The following is an 18,624-nucleotide window of genomic DNA, read 5'->3' on the forward strand; positions in this document are numbered from 1 at the left end:
GGCCAGATAACTTCCTTACAAATTACATAACAGGACCTTTTCTGGGTCAATTAAATCAGCTCAAACTGTGATCAGACTGTATGAGTGTTGCCATGATTTTTCTGTTGTAGACAAAGTTTGTAAATGATCCTAAATTACCTTTGCGGGTCAAAAAGAAAGGGATCCCCCCAACTCAGAAACACATTACTATGCCAGTCACCAAGCTGCCCCATCCATTCCATTCTCTAAGCTGCTTCTCCGTCAGGGTCACGAACCCAGGCCCTCCTCGCTGTGAGGCGACAGAGCTACCCACCACACCACCGTACCACCCCCAAGCTGCCCCAGACACCCTTATATTTCCGAGCATGTTTACACTTATTTGCAATGAAGTGAAAACTCTCTGAAAGCAAGTATGCACTTCGCTACATTCCAAAAATGATACATCACAACCAATAAATGAGCGGTGTAGCAATTTTGGGATTTTGAACGAGACGTTGTGTCTAGGTACTCAGTGATGAGCACATTCAGAAAATGAATAAACATGGCTAAAATTAAGAAAATGAAACATTATTCAAACACAATTAATAAAAATACTAAAACACATAACATTAACAGTAAACCTACTGTCTATTACTAAAACGTGCATGAGAACTGAGTGAACACTCTCGCTGCATTTCGTAGACCAAATAAATCTGAACAGCTCAGGGAGTGGTTTAATTTTGAGATTCCTGAGTAAAACCTTCCACCAGCTGACATCTGTTATCTTGTTTATAGATTTCCCACAGTGATTTGTAAGCTTAGCTTTAGTCCTGGTTTTCCAGCAAATGAAAATGAAAATTTCCAGCAATCAGAACATGCCTCCAGACTGTTCTCTGTCCTGGCACCAAGGTGGTGGAATGAACTTCCCCTAAGTGTCCGAACAGCAGAATCACTTGCTGTCTTTAAACGACGTCTGAAGACCCATCTCTTTACACTACACTTATCTAATCACTAACACTGTCTATTAAAGATCTTCACCTCTTTTTGTTCACTGTATTTTATTACAAACTTTTTTTCAGCAGGTTTAGTGTTGTGTAGACTCTGTGTTGAGTTGTAGGTATTTTTCTACTTGTTGTATTTGTTTTAGGTCTCAATGCATAGATAACTTCAGGTAGCAATTTAGAGCAAAGCTCTTTAAAATTATGTCGACCTTTATTAACATGAGATATTCTGAAGTAATGACAAGCACTTTTGTAAGTCGCTCTGGATAAGAGCGTCTGCTAAATGCCATAAATGGAAATGTAAATGTAAATTTAATCCTCCTAAACATAAATATTATAATTTTCAAGACTAGTGTTGAGCCTTTTGTTTAACTACATATTTAATCCAAGTTGACACTGCTAACAATGCCAGCAGGTACAAGTTTTTATTCTGCACAAAAGTCATAGTATGCAGAGCACACATCAAAATTACACTAAGTATTCAATGCTGTGGAAAAAATATTCTCAGAAACAACTTGAGAGCCCCACCATTACCAACTCTATTCATCTCTTTCTCTCTCCAGTCACTCTAAGCTGACATCAGTTACTCTCTTGATTGACCATCACTGCTCACAGATGATTGGCTGTAATTAGCAAGGTGAATTACCTAATGAATTATCAGTAAATATAACTTATGAGTAAAATATTTAGAAAAAACTATGTGTTGAAAGGGACAGATACAGAAAATATAAGTAGGCCTTTTACTGTATTTGAACAAGTTTTAACACCCCTGGCCAAACTACATGTTTTACTTGATTAAATAAGTGAAAATAAGTTAACACATCCTGTATAGGAAACATACATAAACAGAACAGCATTCCCACACCCTTACTAAGTCATGGCCACACATTAGAATCTCGTTCCCACGCATTAATATGGCATGACCATGCACATGTTGGGCCCCATTAGGATTTGAGGTTTGCTCAATTTCCCATCTCCTAAAGGTAACTTTCACAGTGATAATGTCACAGAGCACAACTCATCTCAAACTGGTTCCGTGAATGTGACAATGAGTTCAGTGTACTTCCGTTGCCTTCCAGTCAGCTCATCTGAATCCACCAAAGAACTTTTGGGATGTGGTTGAACTGGAGAGCAGCAGCACAAATAAGCAGCTCCCACTAATATGACAGTGACACACTTGTGTCAACATTGACAAGAATCTTAGGAATGTTTCAAAGAATTCAAGCTGTTCCTACAGTAAAAGGTGGTCTCATCCAGTCTCACTAGAATGACGTTTCCGATGGCTCATTGTTAACATATGGGTGATGAGAACGAGTATGTGACTGGATGATAAAGTGTGTGTGAGAATTCCGTGTTTTGGGAGGGGTTGCTCTTTGAGTATTTGCCCCTGGTCTATTTGATGTCAGCTCCTGTTATTGTACATTTTAAGGACAAAAAAATCATCTGACTTTCAATGGAACCAGAATTTTTTCCAAGTCATTTTTGGTCATTTCTTTTGGTCCATTCATCATGAACTTTACACAATGTGAAGGACAACTGGTTAACAGTTAAGTTTAGCTTTGAGGCGCAACTATTATGTGGGAGCTAATGACTCCACAGAATAAGCTGCACTCACTAAGCACTTTATTAGGAACACCTCCTTGTTTGTACATAAATTTTATCAGCTCCACTTACTCTATAGCTGCACTTTGTAGTTCTACAGTTACAGACTGTAGTCCCTCTGTTTCTCTGATACTTTGTTAGCCCCCTTTTACCCTGTTCTTCAATGGTCAGGACCCCACAGGACCACCACAAAGCAGGTATTACTTGGGTGGTAGATCATTCTCAGCATTGCAGTGGTACTGACATGCTGGTGATGTGTTAGTGTGTGTTGTGCTGGTACAAGTGGATGAGACACATTACTGGTATACCTGTTAAGGCTTTGCGACATTCAAATTAACAGCCCTTGAACAGTATTTTACAGTATTTGGCCCCTGGTCTATTTGATGTCAGCTCCTGTTATTGTACATTTTAAGGACAAAAAAAATCATCTGACTTTGTCACTGTTGTCGGGAGAAAACCTTGTATCTCCAAAATGGTAACTTTACAGGAGAAGGAAAGAACCTACTCTACTTTGAATGTAAGTCAATGGAACCAGAATTTTTTCCAAGTCATTTTTGGTCATTTCTTTTGGTCCATTCATCATGAACTTTACACACAATGTGAAGGACAACTGGTATTTTCAAATGATGCCAAAAACTGAAAACATCAAAAATGGAGATACAAGGTTTTCTTCTGACAACAGATGCCTCAATAACTTGTCATGTGCCCTTGAGCATCAATCACAGCTTGACCACGATGTGCTGTTCACAAGTCGACAGGTCACTGAGGTTCTGGGGTGCAGAGTTACGAGCCTCTATACAGCGACTCAGCTGATCCCATAGGTTTTCTATGGGATTCAGGTCTGGAGAAAGTGCAAGCCACTCCATTTGAGGTACCCCACTCTCCAGCAGCCTTTCCCTAATGATGTAACCTCAGTGAGCTGGAGCATTGTCGTCTATGAAGATGAAATTAGGCCTGTGTTGTTCATGCAGAGGCACAATGACTGGATTAATGATATTCAGTAGTATGGGCTACTGGGTCACTACCATTCACAAAGTGCAGGGCAGTTCTGTATTGACTAGACACACCTGCCCACACTGTAACACCACCACCATCACCTTGCCATTAAGCTCCTTGTTAGAAAACAGCAAGTTGTGCAAAATGTACTGAAACATTGAACAGCTGGACATGTGCATTCAAAAGTTTAGAGACGGTCACATTAAGTTCACCTGTAAAGGTTAGAGTACATTTTGTTTAATCGTGAAATTTCACCTGGAAGCCAAATATCCCTGACCTTTTGTGAGTAGTGTATATATATATATATATATATATATATATATATATATATATATATATATATATAGTGATACTTTTTTAATCCTGCAAACAGGGAAATTCATTCCACCTCCACATTTAACCCATCTGTGAAGTGAAACACCACATACAAACTAGAAAACACACATGCACACATGCACACATGCACGCAAGGGGGCAGTGAGCACACTTGCCCGGAGCAGTGGGCAGCCCTATCCACAGAGCCCGGGGAGCAATTGGGGGTTAGATGTCTTGCTCAAGGATACCTCAGTCATGTGCTGTCAGCACTGAGGACTAAACCGGCAACCTTCCGGTCACAGGGCCAGTTCCCTAACCTCCAGCCCACGACTGCCCCATATATGGTACTGACTTTGTAGAAGTAAGATATTATGTTATTATATTTTGTTATTGCATTGTTATTGCATCCTGACCTTTGAAGAGCACAGTGAATGCGGGCTAACAAAGTATGCAGAGAAACAGATGGATTACAGTCTGTAAATGTTCCTCATAAAGTGCTGAGTGAGTGTATATATGCATATTAGACATACATAATATTTCATACAATGGCACAAATAGGCATTACTGACTTATGCCTCATTACATCATTGACTTCTACTGCAATGTTATATATCTAGAAAACATGTATGAAGTTTATAAGTGAGTGTGTGTCTCTTTTTTTAGGCTGGAGACAATGCTGGCTCACTGCCAGCAGTGACTGAAGACTGTCTGAGGCCTGATGTTAGAGTCCCAGCGGATCAGAGTGCGACCTGTGACCAGTATAACAATGCTAACAACATCACGCATGCCTTCCTGTATCCACCCAGTATGTACTACACTCCCCATCATATACACATGCACAGCCATGGGTTACCGGATACCAGAACTTTGACACTGATATCAATAGAAGCATCACAATATTCAGTACCAAAGCTATATTACTATACTCTACTATCTGAACACCCAATGTTTTTTGGATTCAACACAGAAAAATATTTAAATAGTTAAAGCTTAATTGTCGTCTCACTATCACATTTTTTTTTTCAGAACAAATGTTTAAATGCTGGACAGATCAAGTAACAAAATAATTTAAACATGACCTTGATCAGCATGTTCTGAATGGGAAATTAACACTAGGATGAAGGAATACAATATAGTGTAACATTCATTACACTGTGTTTTAAAAAAAACAGAAATGGGCTTTGCCCTTTTTTGACTGTTTCTATGTGTCCAAGGTCAATATTTGATTGAATAAAATACTTCATTTGTATATTTTAGATAAGCTAATGAATCTTAGTCCACACAGTTTGACTCCACTAAAGGCAGAATACGTCACTGTAGCCCTGGCCGAAATAAAGAGTTCATAGTGTTATTTAAGTCATTACTTTGTGCAACACTAGTGCACTTTTGGCACCTTTATAATACATGCTTACTAAAAAGAGTGCGATGTCATAGTGATTTAATTGTACATGGTGGATCCAGAAAGCAACATTTGTGCCAAGCTCAAAAATGTATTAGGTTCATTTTGTTTTTTTTTTGCAATTTTTTTCTGAAACATTTTTTTGTTAAGTATTGTATTATATAACCTAAAGAACTTTGTTAAATTTTACATACAGTTAAAGTGCCCAAGTCCCTGTATGAGCCACTATATGTGCAACTAGGATCACCAACTTTATTTCCTAGACTGAAAGAAAACCATAGCCACCCCTATAACTTTTTTGTGTGTGAGCATTCACAGTGGTGCATTCCGGTACTACTATATGTGCTTTGGCTGACCGAGGCCACCGAGATTCCACTAGGACTGCAGAGAACAGTCAGTTCAATTCAATTTTACTGTCAGTATACAATACTGTGCAAAAGTCAGAGACCACAGATACAAGATAATCCACCTTCATAAGGAATGGGAACATCAAAACTGGAGATCACAAAGGTATTAAAGGAAAAGGACAAAAATAGGACTCCTAACAACCATGTAAGACCATGTAAACCACCAGAGCCCTCACCATCACATAACCAGTACTTTAAACTTTCACCTGTGAAAGAGAGGAGAAAATCAAGCTCCACTCTTGCTTTAGAACCAAAAACTCCACAGGTGTTTCTGTCCATCCTTCCACTGTGAATAGACAACTTAGCGCTATGCGTCTGAAAGGATGTGTAGCTGTCAAGAAGCTCTTACTGAGAAAAGGAGACAGGCTAAAAAGAGAACTTTTACACTAAAACACTGAGATGTGAAGTAAGGTTTTCTTGGACTGATGAGTCTAGATTCTTATTTAGTATTATTTAGTGTGACGACCGGGAGGCTAGTTGGGGATGGAAGTGCTGAGTTTATTAATAGAATGAAGCGCAAAGGGAAGTCAAAAACAAGTCTTAACAGGTCCATTCAGAAGGGTTTAAACAGTCCACGATAGCAATGTGGAAATATAGACTAAAGGTGCCTCAATTAGGGTCAATGGTCAGAAGGCCAGGGATGACGAGCACTAATAATTCTAATATTAACGGCCGAGGAATGACCCAGTGGAAAATCATGATCACTGAAGTGTCATGAATGTCAGCAACCCAGCATTGCTCCTCTGGGCCAAACCCTTCCCAGTTCACGAGGCAGTAGATGTGCCTCTCCAGCAGGTGGGAATCCAGGAAGGCATGGATTGTGTAAGCCAGACCTCCGTCAATTGTCCATAGACAGAAATGGATCTGCAGAGAGGCATCAGGAACCGTTGGTCTATGAAAGGAAACAAAAAAGCTCATTGATACATGGCAATGGCGATGTATGCTAAAAGTCTCCTGGTTTATCCTTCACAGTAATTCAGGTCTTTAGTAAGAAGCCACACCCTGTCTCTGAGGTGATACTCAAGAATCTCTGTAATAGCAGTCTGTCCTTTCTTTCTGATATTCATTATATGGACACCTGCTTGTGGACTGACTATCATACCTGTATGTGCTTGTTGGACATCCTATTCCAAATTGGCATTAAAATAGAGTTGCCCTACCCAATTGCTGCACCCCTACCCACCCGCACCACCCCAACCGTTGCAAGTACACAAGATGTTGCAGTGTGCCCATTCAGTCAAAAGAACATTTGTGAGGTTAGACACTGCTGTTGGACAAGAAGGCCTGGGTCACAACCACAGTTCCAATTCATCCCAGAGGTGTTCAGTGGATTTCTTATTCAGAGGTCAGTACTCTGTGCAGGCCACAGGAGTTCCTTCACACCAAACTCTTCAACCATGTCTTTATGGACCTCTCTTTTTGCAGAGGGGCACAGGCATGCTTGAACAAGAAAGGATCTTCCCCAAACTGCTGACACAAAGCTGGAAGCATATCATTGTCTAAAATGTGTGTTCATAATCCATTTCAATAATGCTCCCCACTCACAGTACCTGTACTAATGTTCCTTCCAGAGGCAGTTCAGAACTATGTAATGTCTAAGGCATTTTTTATGTGCTACATGCTTTAGCATCTGTCAGCCCTGCTTTGCGAGTTTGCGTGGATACCTATTCGTGACGTAGCTGCTGTTGCTCCTGGACATTTCTGTTTCACAATAATAGTGCTCACAGTTGGCTGGAGCAGATCTAGCAGGACAGAAATTTTACAACCTTACTTGTGGCAAAAGTGGCATCTGGTAACAGAGCATTGTTTACAGTGACTTTGCTGTTTAATACAGCCTGTTCTACTGCCAGTGTTTGTCTATGGAGATTGCATGTGCTTAATTGTGAGAAGTGAGGCCTGTTTAGGCATTTCTCAGTGAATTTTGATTCGAAGATTCGAAGATTACCCTTCAGTATTTCTTAAGGTCAAGTGTGTTGCACATATAAAAAAACACTTAGATGTACCATATATATACTACCTATATAGTACCTATATACTAAAGGTTTACTAAAGGTTTCTTGAAGTGAAATCGTCGTACATCCTTACATTTCCTTTGATTATCAAACTAACCTTAAAGAGGAATTCCTCTATCTATCTATCTATCTATCTATCTATCTATCTATCTATCTATCTATCTATCTATCTATCTATCTATCTATCTATCTATCTATCTATCTGGGTCATTCCATGGAAATGACACATTTTGAGTCCTCATCTCCTCTTTAGGTGTATTTTATCTACTGGGTCACAAAAATCTATATTTTAACAGCTTTACACATACATTGAAATATCTCCTTTAATACAGTGTATTTTTTTTTATTTGATCTTTTTATGAGAACTTTGTTTATTTATTTATTTTTGCTGACACCACCTATTTTGTCATGTCCCTCATGGCCTTCAACGAAAGTATACTTAGAATATACCAAATACAACTATAAAAAAGTCCATATATTTTGATGTCAACCTAAACAACTGTCTGTGTTTAATTGTTTGTGATATTATTTTTCAAAATTAATTGATAATTATTTATTAAAATCACATTATTTAGTTCTGTACCTAAGTAACCCCTCAACCCCGTAACACAAATGAATCTCCCCCACAAAAACAATGGTATGATCCATATGATCCATATACATCAAGAAGTGACATCACGTCTTTTGGACAACAGGACAGCAAAGACAGGCAAGTGGCTTCCTTCTTTTATTTAATTTTGGTCATTTATCTTGTGATATTGTGGTCGCCAAACTCAGTGACTCAACACCGTCACATGAAAAAAAGATAGAAAACTATTACTTATAAAAAAAGTTTTTTTTATTTCAAAACTATATGCTAATTCTGAATCTCATGCATGCCATGTGCTCTCTCTCTGGTATACAGTATGTAGAGCAGCGGCCATTTTGTGCAAAAATCACAACCCCGTCACACTCAACCCCGTTACGTTTGACTGTGAGGTATATCAATGATACATTTAAGCAAAAAATTTGAAAATGTCAAAGTCCAATTTGAACCATTCTAGTGGAATGACCCATCTATCTATCTATCTATCTATCTATCTATCTATCTATCTATCTATCTATCTATCTATCTATCTATCTATCTATGTTGACATTTTACCCACTTAATTATGTGGAACGCTTGAAAAATTAGAGTTCTCTTTCAAATAATCCTTCACCCATTGCATAAAGTTCCTTAACTGTCACTTCCCTTAGGATAATGTAAGGTAAGGAAAATCGTCCTATAAGATTATTGGCCAAAATGAAAAGCTGAAGATATGGAGATTTTGTCATTTTTATTGAAAATAGGACATGCAAATTGAGAAAGAAAGAATTACAAGCAGTAAAAATATTGAGAGGGGACAAATTTGACCATCGCTAAATGTATAAATAGCTGGTGAGTTGGAAGATGACCACGACTGCCACACTGGTAAATCCTGATTGCCAGCGTTATATACTGAAGGAAAGAATGCCCTCCTAATAAGTCGCAATACAACCCCAATTCCAGAAGTTCCAGTGAACTTCTTTGGAACATGTTGCAGGCATCAAATTCAAAATGAGTGAATATTTGCAAAAAAACAATAAAGTTTATCCGTTTGAACATTAAATATCTTGTCTTTGTTGGGTATTCAATTGAATAGAGGTTGAAAAGGATTTGCAAATCATCGTATTCTGTTTTCATTTATGTTTTACACAACGTCCCAACTTCATTGGAATTAGGGTTGCAGTAAACCCTCAGCGTTTTCCCATTGCTAAAAGAAACTTCTGCAGAATTTTATGTTGTACCCTTAATTCATTCCCTTTGTAAGGGAAATTCTCCCTAATAGTTCTTACTTAACGGTAAAACAACTAGACAAAGCACTTATTAGGCACAGGGCGCAGTTCAAGTTTTACCAGCTGGGAGTCTTAATAGAGAGCATTATTAGATATAGGTGTGAACATTCGTGGGTAACAAGGGCAAACAGTAGCTTTCAGTCAGGAGATGTGTGGTGAGCACCATGCCAAGGTGCCCAGTAGCCAGCAATGTGTGAGCCAACCTCAGAAGCTGATATCTGCAAAAAATGGGGACCTAGATTATTAGGAGATCCATTAATAGGATCCTCTGGATGGGCTGTTCTTATTTCCTCACTTATATGCCACTGTACAGGAGCCACATTAATGAAAGAAGCATTACTTTGTGGGACATGTTCACAACCATAGAAAGTCTGCTATACCATTGCTTGAGCCTGGTCGGTAAGCGATTCTGAAATTCATTATTATGCAATTATGCTTGTCAAGCTTTCAATTGCTTGACAGTATTACAAATTTCTTTGGTCCATAAAAAGCATGAAGGGTTTAACAGCCCTCTCCAGCCAAAGATGCCATTCTACTAACGTTAGTTCTGCCATAAAAGGTGAGATCAGTCTGAGTATCTGCTTAAGTGACACAAACGCACGTGATGTATCCTCATTCCAAGAGAGACATGATTAGGCCTGCCACAGTACTGAAACTACTGATGACACGCTTCTAAAAAATGCAGGCCCCAAAAATCTTTGTCATTCTTTCATCACGTTCCATTTGCATATGTAAAGCATTTCATTCATGAGAACAGAGGGGGATCTAGGGGGAGCCATATGAGATTGCCACATATTCGTAATTAATTTGTAGTGGGAGTGCCTTCCGCACATCTCCTTCCTATATTCCGGATTGTAGGCACTCAGCAGTTCCAAATCATTGAGGAAACAAGGCCCTGCAAGCTGTTCCAGGGCAGTGGGAGAGGATAACAAAATGTTACTGTGGCAGTGTTTACTGGTTACAGCAAACCTGTATAGCAATAATTTGTCCCTATCAGTCCGACCAAAAAATATACAAATCTGCAGATGCTAAGGAGGTGATGGGCCAGAAAATCCTGTTGAAGAGCCTTTTGAATATATTTTACCACAGCCTTGGTTTTTGCCACTGATATATATCTTGTGTGTGTGTGTGTGTGTGTGTGTGTGTGTGTGTGTGTGTGTGTGTGTGTGTGTGTGTGTGTATGCGCGTGTGTTGCAGGTCTAAACAGCACAGCCGAACAGCACTATGATGGACTGATTCTGAGTAATGTAGTTCCAGTGTACCCAGAGTTCAAGAGTGAGTCATCCCTTCACACTTCCCTGAGAGTGATGCTCTTCCTCATACATCAAACACTGAGCAGCAATTATGTAAATCAGTTAAAGAAAGTGTGGTGTTTGTGTATTTATATATATATATATATATATATATATATATATATATATATATATATATATATATATATATATATATATGTGTGTGTGTGTGTGTGTGTGTGTGTGTGTGTGTGTGTGTGTGTGTGTGTGTGTATTCTGCAGAAATATGGCAGTACTTTCAGGAAGTCTTACTGCTGAAGTATTCCTCCCAGTATAATGGGATCAACGTGGTGACTGGACCTGCATTTTACTATAACCACAATGGCGCTGCCGATCAGATACAGTATGTGTCCTGCATCTCATAGCATCACCAGCTATTTTATCAGCATGTAGATTGTTGAGTTGCAATTTATACAGAGCTCAGGAACTCTGGTGATGTATCTGTGTGGGCTTATATGTTTGTATATCTCTACACTTGTGAGGAGTATGTGTGATATTTTGTCCCGGATTTTTTCACGTATTAATACTTGATTAATACTTAATACTTGAAGTCTCAACTTGTGAGGTATATTTGCTGACTCTTTTTCTTATTTTCTGTATTTTGTTTAAGGCCCAACTAAATATCCACTTACTAGGAACACATTCTTAGGCTTCTTATGTTTAGGACAATGATAGCACTAATGTAAGCGCAACAATAAGCACTACAGTGCAGCATCCAGCCAATAGACATATCAACTTTCCCTGACTCAGAGACGGGGAGGCAAGTCAGACACTCGAGCTTGAGTCGCACTCAAGTCACATGCTGACCAGTTCATGACTCGGACTTGTCCTTAACTGATCCATTGAAGTCCACTGAAATTTCAGCTTAGGGGAAAAACACGGGCAAAACCCAATGCGGTATTTATTTACTTCAGGCAGCCCTAACACTGTGTGACTTTGCCTGTCACGCAATCATGTGCAGTCATTGCTTGTTGTGGCATCAAATGTAATACAGCTTCAAATAACAAGCCTTTCATTATTATGTCTGATGGCCAGATCGAAACACTACATGAAATAAAAGCAGTGTTTTAAAGAAAGAGGTAGAACGACTTGAAACAGCTGGCTAGCATGGAGATGGATTCGTGTTTTTGACTACGTCTTTTGCCTTTCCCCTTATGGTACTTTTGCTGGTTGATTGGATTCGTTATTGGACATTTGGCCTGAACTTGGATGACTCCTTTGTATTTTGCCCCTTTTTGTTGCCTTGGCTAGGTTAACGATTAAACCGTCTAACCTCTCATCCGCTAGCGTCTGGGTTTCTGTCACTTCGCAACAGACTGATCAAAGCATGTGCTCAGTATGTAGCAGGAACGCTACTAGCATGTGCGATAGCAGCAAAATACCACTTTGACGCATAGGTATACATTTTATTTTACACAAAAAAAAATGGCATAACATTGTTGATGTTTACTTTGATTCTTTGCCGATGGTACTCTCCAATTATTTTGCAGTTTTTTACACACCCTAATGTTATTTGCTGCCATCTCCCTGTCGTTTCCTTTTCTAAAGAGTAATGATGATCCTCCATGGTTTTTACTATCCAATATGAAGCAACATGCAGCTCACCTGTCTCGTATTCCATTGAAAAACCTGTGAGCAAGTGACTAGCATAGTCTTAGCAGTCTTAACCAATCAGCATGCAAATCTTTTCTTCTACAGCAAGTTTGCCCCCGCTGTTGACACATGATCTAACCACGGTACTGTCCTTGTGTGGACCCGCACATAATTATGATAGAATGGTTCATACAAGCCTACAAAGTAATCTTTCAGGGTTGGGATAGTGTAGTGGATAACACCTCTGCCTTCTGTGCTGTACACTAGGGTTCAATTCCCTGCCTGGGTAGACACCCTACACTATACCAATAAGAGTCCTTGGGCAAGACTCCTAACACTGCCTTCACCTACCTCTGTAAAAAATGATCAAATTGTAAGTTGCTCTGGATAAGAGCGTCTGCCAAATGTCATAAGAGTCATTTGAGTTATGTTATGAAAGATCCATAAAGACAATGACAAATCACATTAATACGTAGCGTTTTGAGGGGTTTTTTTGCTCATAAATGTTGCTTATTACTCCTTTAAACTCTGCATTTGCTGCGTGTAGCTCTTCAATCTTGTCCGTCACACTGAAGGTTTTTCTGTAATGAAAGGCTTGTCACTTTAAAATGCATCAAGCATAACTCACAGGGTCAGGCATAGTATATACATCTGGGAACAACCATGAAAAATTTTGTGCTAAATGTAGGTGGGAATAAACCAATTCAATGCCTTGTGAAGTTGGAGCTCAGAATAGGGAATGATGGTGCACTCATCAGCAATTGTTAGTCCATCAATGTAACACATGTTAGCATGAGAAGCCTCTCTAGAGAACTCCAGTTAAGCAGATGCAGATGTGTGTTGTAGCAAGTTGCCCTTATTAATTATAGTTATTAGTTATTAATTATGCCAGATAGTAAAAGCGCACAGACTCAGAATAAAGCATAGGGCTAGGCTCTAGGTCAGCGTTAGGCCAGGATTAGTAATGGTGTATTTGAGTTCAGTACCTGGTGCATATGTGTGTGTAGGTTTGTTGCAGGAACGCGGATTCCCATCCCAACCCATTACTTTGCCGTACTGACCACCTGTTTGGATTCAAACCAACCAGTGAGTGTGTGTGTGGGGGAGTTATACACCATGTGTTTCATATTACCACACAGGCCTGACAACTCAGAAAGCTGCATGGTAAGTATGCACACATACATGCACACCCACACAAAAATTTGTGGGAAATCAAAAGCATCCACAGGTGATGATTGTTTCATATCAAAAGTCCTTGAAAATGTTTAGTTTAGGGAGAACTTCCCACACAACTGAAAGAACTAGAGCAAAATGCTGTTGCTTCTATCACTCTAATGCCATGTAATCCTCTTCATCTCCAAAGAATAACATCTCTCTCACCTATTCCCAAATTCTAGATCAGAACTGTCTGCTCAGATTAATGTTAAACTCAAATGAAATCTCAAAGGAATGCAAATGTTTTTAGTGTCCCTGTACTAACATGAAGGCCTGCTAGACACATTTTGAAGACTGGGCATCTTTGCTTTTTGCATAGTGCTGCAGGTGACGTGGTACAAAGCAACAAATTACAGCAATCGACTTAATTTAAGTGTAATTGAGTAATGTGACACATCACAATCTGTCTTTTAGTCTAAAAACAATGAGACTTTGCTCTCAGGTCACATCTCTACAAGTCTGACTAGGATAAACAATACAACATGGGTTATTGTAGTGTGTGTGTGTGTGTGTGTGTGTGTGTGTGTGTGTGTGTGTGTGTGTGTATATATATATATATATATATATATATATATATATATATATATATATATATATATATATATATACATAGATAGATATATATCTCATCATATATCTCATCATCTCCTCAAACGTTTGTCTGTAGCACATAGAGCTCCCATTGATCTACTACATTATATGAATATTGCTTGTGTGTGTGATGCTTATGATGCTCAAATATTTATGGACATTTATGGAGGACTCTATGCCAAAGACCTCAATAACCCAGATTTTGAAATATTCCTAATCTTTGTGTTTTAAAACTAAAGCCATGAAACTGGCAGCCTTAGTCCTTGTTTCATTTTTGTTGTGACTTCCCTGCTCAAGCACACATGGTTTGTTTGTTCATTCTGGAGAGCAAAATTAAACAAAGATGCAAAAGTCTGAGTCTGAGGAGTGTCACGGTCCATGCCTCTCAGTCATAGCCTAAGAATCCATGTTCTGTCTTTCTTTCTAGGGACAGCGCTCTGAGTCTTCCCAACTCATCCATTATACAGTCAGATGGACAGGTTTAGGTGGCCCTGTCAAGTGACAAGTTTTGATGCAGAAGTACAGTTTATTTGCAGAATTTAACAGATTGGAAATGTGGCTAGCGCAAAATATATGGGACGTTTATTTTTTTCTATTACATTAAACTAAATAAATAGAAATTATGCATAGAAAGTGTCAGAATGACACCATTTTAATTGTGTGGTCAGTACAGGACATCTTCATTTATTTTCACTCAGAAAATCAACAAAACAGGCAGCTTGACCAAAAGTGAAAAAATATGTGATGGCATATTTACAAATACACAGCCAGCCAATACCAGGACACTAGAAAGATTTGAAAACAGCAGTAATCCAACAAAACACATTGTAAAGAAAAGTTCATGAAAGAACTTTGAGTTGGCATAACAAAAGCATTGCTATGAAGTCCTAGTTGGTTACTAAGATGTTGCTATTTTAGCCCAGGAGGTAGCTAAAATTTTCCTAGGCCTTTGCTATAGAATCCCACGGGGGGTCACTAAGGTATTGCTAGGTCATTGCTATGATATCCCAGATGGTTACTTCGATGTTGCTAGGCCATTGCCATGGTATCCCAGGTGGTTGCTAAGGTATTGCTGTTTTGCCCAGGACATCATTGCTATGGTCTCCTAGATGGTTGCTTAGGTGTTGGAAGGCCATTGCAATGTTACTCCAGGTGGTTGAAAAAGATGTTGCGAGGCCTTTGCTATAGAGTCCCAGGTGGTTGCTAAGGTGTTGCTAGGCCATTGCTATGGTATACCAGGTGGTTGCTAAAGTGCTGGCAGGCCAGTGCTATAGAATTTTTTTGCGGTTGCTAAGGTGTTGCTAGGCTGTTGCTATGGTATCCCAGATGGTTGCTAATGTGTTGCTAGACCTTTGCTATAGAATCTCAGGTGGTTGCCAAGGTGTTGCTAGGCCATTGCTATCTCATTCAAGGTGGTTGCTAAATATGTTGCTAGACCTTTGCTATAGAATCCCAGGTAGTTGTTAAGGTGTTGCTAGGCCATTGTTATGGTTCCCCAGGTGGTTACTAAGGTGTTGCCAGGACATGTGTGTCCCAGTGGTTGTTAATATGTATGTATATATAAATGTGTGCTGGTATATATGTAATGTCTATGAAAGTCAGTATCCGTTGTGACATCATTTGTGAAAGATTAGAATTTTCTTAATATTCCGCCTTTCATTGCTTCCAAGAACCAAACTGTCTGAATGAACACTATGAAAACTGCAGTTTGTCCCAGAAGCACACTTTTCCTCATAGAGGCTCTACAGTCCTGCAGCCTGAGTATAGTTAAATTATTTTGTGTGGCAATGCTTATGCTGAGGGAGGGGCTGTAGACATAAAGTGCCAACAGGAGTTTTGGCAAATAGAGTGTACTCAACTTGATCTTTAAATCATTGAACCTTAAAGATGAACTAGTTATTTTCAATTTCACTTCGTGACGTGCAGTTTTGTTTGCATTCCTGATTTTGGTTCCCGCAGGGTTTTTCCCTCTTGTCACGTGATGTGACATGGAATAGCCCTGATCTCTCATGCAAGTGTTTTCAAGTCTGAATCTACTACCAGGAGCTGTTTTTCTGGGAAACCAGTTGCAGCACAGTGTGTTCTTTGGCTGCTTGAGGGCTGAGTGTTGTGCAAATGAAGAGTTTAACCTACATAACACAAGGGAAGGCCTGGTGCAGCCCCAAGCTCAAATGATCACATCAGACCAATTGGTGTTGCACTCGTACTTAATGTGTCACTCAGATATGTCAGACTTTTACCACTTAACGCACATCTCATCCCGACACCTCTTTTCCAAAGCATTGTAACGTCAGTTCTGTCTTTTTAAACACACATTCAAATAGATACAGCTGAAGGCGAAAGTCTCCAGTCACGATTTTCTAAATGTATTTAATGAACACATCCTCTATAGAGAATGCACTTCTGCGCACCCAGCAAATACACTGTGCACTACAATTAGTCGAAAATGTGCATATTTAGGTGACCTGTAGATGAACTTATCTTTTGCTAATCAATAAAAGAAGTTATTTGACCAGGTTCACCCAAACCTTTGCAAATGTATTCTGTGAATTTAATATTTTAGTTCTGCACGTCATTATCAATGTTATGATCACACCATCAGACATTATTATTGATGAACAAGCAATGGTTGTATGGTGAGCACATGGTACATATGAATCTTAATTTGCTGAAATAATCAGACATACGTTTTTGACCACAGAGCAACCAAGCGGAGTCAACCTGGGTGGAGGACCTAGTGTGGTTCCATCAGGCACGTATCAGTGATGTTGAGTTACTCACAGGATTGAACTTCTTCCAGGATAGCGGTCGACCAATCCCTGAGGTTCTACGCGTAAAGACCCGCCCTACTGCAGCAATTCACAGGAAAACATGAAACTTGTTATTTGCACACACACTGATTTTCTTGAGCAATTTTCCTTTCATGCTTGTTCATGTTTAAATTTTGTATTGAACCAACAGAATGTCTGGTTTAAATAAACTAAAGGAAAGACTTTTCATCAACATTTGCTTCTTCATAACTCAACAAGAACAATGATTACAATTTTGATGAAGTATCTTGTTTAATTTTGGGTCTTGCTATATTAGAAAATGATCTGAAAAATGCCATATTAAGCCATTTGATTGCAAAAGGGGCTTCTGAGAAGGCAAAATGATAGGCAGCCATGGGTAAACACATGCACAAGGTGGTTTATCAGCATGCATGTATCAGCCAGCTTTCCCCTGTGATTGTGCGCAATGTCTCAGGTTGGAATACAATGAGAAAACCTGCTCCAACTGGGCTCAACAGACAGAAGTTTTACGGTCAGATGTTTTATTTGTTCATCTTTCTTTTATCAAATATTTCTATATATATTTAATAATATATACTAACCCCTTAAAACCCCATGTTTATCACACTAAGGCCTATTATTCTACAACATCAAGCCAACTGGCTGAGTTATTCGCAGGCTCCAGAAATGAGCCATAAATATTGGGCCCTGTCCATTTAAGGGGTAAAACTGAGTCACTCAGTCACTAAAGTGGATTTCTAGGAATTACAGAGGAACACTGGAACATTCTACATTGTGTAGACAGCATACTTTCAGCATCAGAACTGTATCTAATTTTTGAGGTTATATTATGCCTTGTGGATCATTCATCTCTCAGTAAATACAGAACCACTGCTGAGAGTTAGTGGGAAACCATATGAACCATATGTGAACCTTCAATGAATCAGTGCAATTCAATGTGGTGTAAGAAGGTAAATCATTCAGATAACAGGCAAACTGATGTTTTCTTCGTTTCCCATGCATCTAGATGAGAATGAAGAAGTTTACTCAAACTAATAAATTGAAGCCTAGTTATTTTAGCTAGAACAGTTTCAGGTTAAGGAAGTTTGTTACACTGCCCCCAGGTTACTTTATCTGTTTGAATCTTCTCAGGCAGGTTGCTTCGTGTGAAATGCACAATTGCACAATTGTGAAATCCTGTTGATAAGACATTCAGTAGTGGACCAAAATCACAATATAGGCGGCACACAGCTCTTTTTGGATTGTTGTACTTGTAATAATAATAACAATAATAATAACAATAATAATAATAAGAAGAGTAATAATAATACTGCTACTACTCCTATTATCTCTATAAATGACAGTTACAAAAAAAAGTCATTTAGACAGGGAGACAAGCAAAACATTAAACAGCTAAAACATTATGATAACAGCAAAATTCCAGATTATAGAATATAAAAATAGAAACTTGTTAATAAAGAGTAAAACTGATTTTCCCAAGCATCATCCACCACAAAGCACTTTTTCTCAGTCAAATCTTACAAATTCATCAAGATCATCATATCACTTATCACACATATCACAGGAGCACAGAAGAGAAATATTTGGTGAGAAGTGA

At 38.9% G+C, this 18,624-nt stretch overlaps 1 protein-coding gene across 1 annotated transcript in view; it reads left to right on the forward strand.

Annotated features, from left to right (window-relative positions):
* The window catches only part of LOC108442488 (ectonucleotide pyrophosphatase/phosphodiesterase family member 3), a 53,124-nt gene extending 35,886 nt beyond the window's left edge, over positions 1–17,238 (forward strand). The window contains exons 21-25 of the mRNA XM_017722552.2: positions 4,536–4,677; positions 10,742–10,819; positions 11,059–11,179; positions 13,437–13,593; positions 16,937–17,238. Coding sequence (XP_017578041.1) covers positions 4,536–4,677; positions 10,742–10,819; positions 11,059–11,179; positions 13,437–13,593; positions 16,937–17,110 — 672 coding nt within the window. The 3' untranslated portion in view covers positions 17,111–17,238. The remainder of the gene's footprint in view (positions 1–4,535; positions 4,678–10,741; positions 10,820–11,058; positions 11,180–13,436; positions 13,594–16,936) is intronic.
* Positions 17,239–18,624: the final 1,386 nt, after the last annotated feature.

Source organism: Pygocentrus nattereri, chromosome 11 (assembly GCF_015220715.1).
Source record: "Pygocentrus nattereri isolate fPygNat1 chromosome 11, fPygNat1.pri, whole genome shotgun sequence".
In the NCBI taxonomy this organism is placed as follows: Eukaryota; Metazoa; Chordata; class Actinopteri; order Characiformes; family Serrasalmidae; genus Pygocentrus; species Pygocentrus nattereri.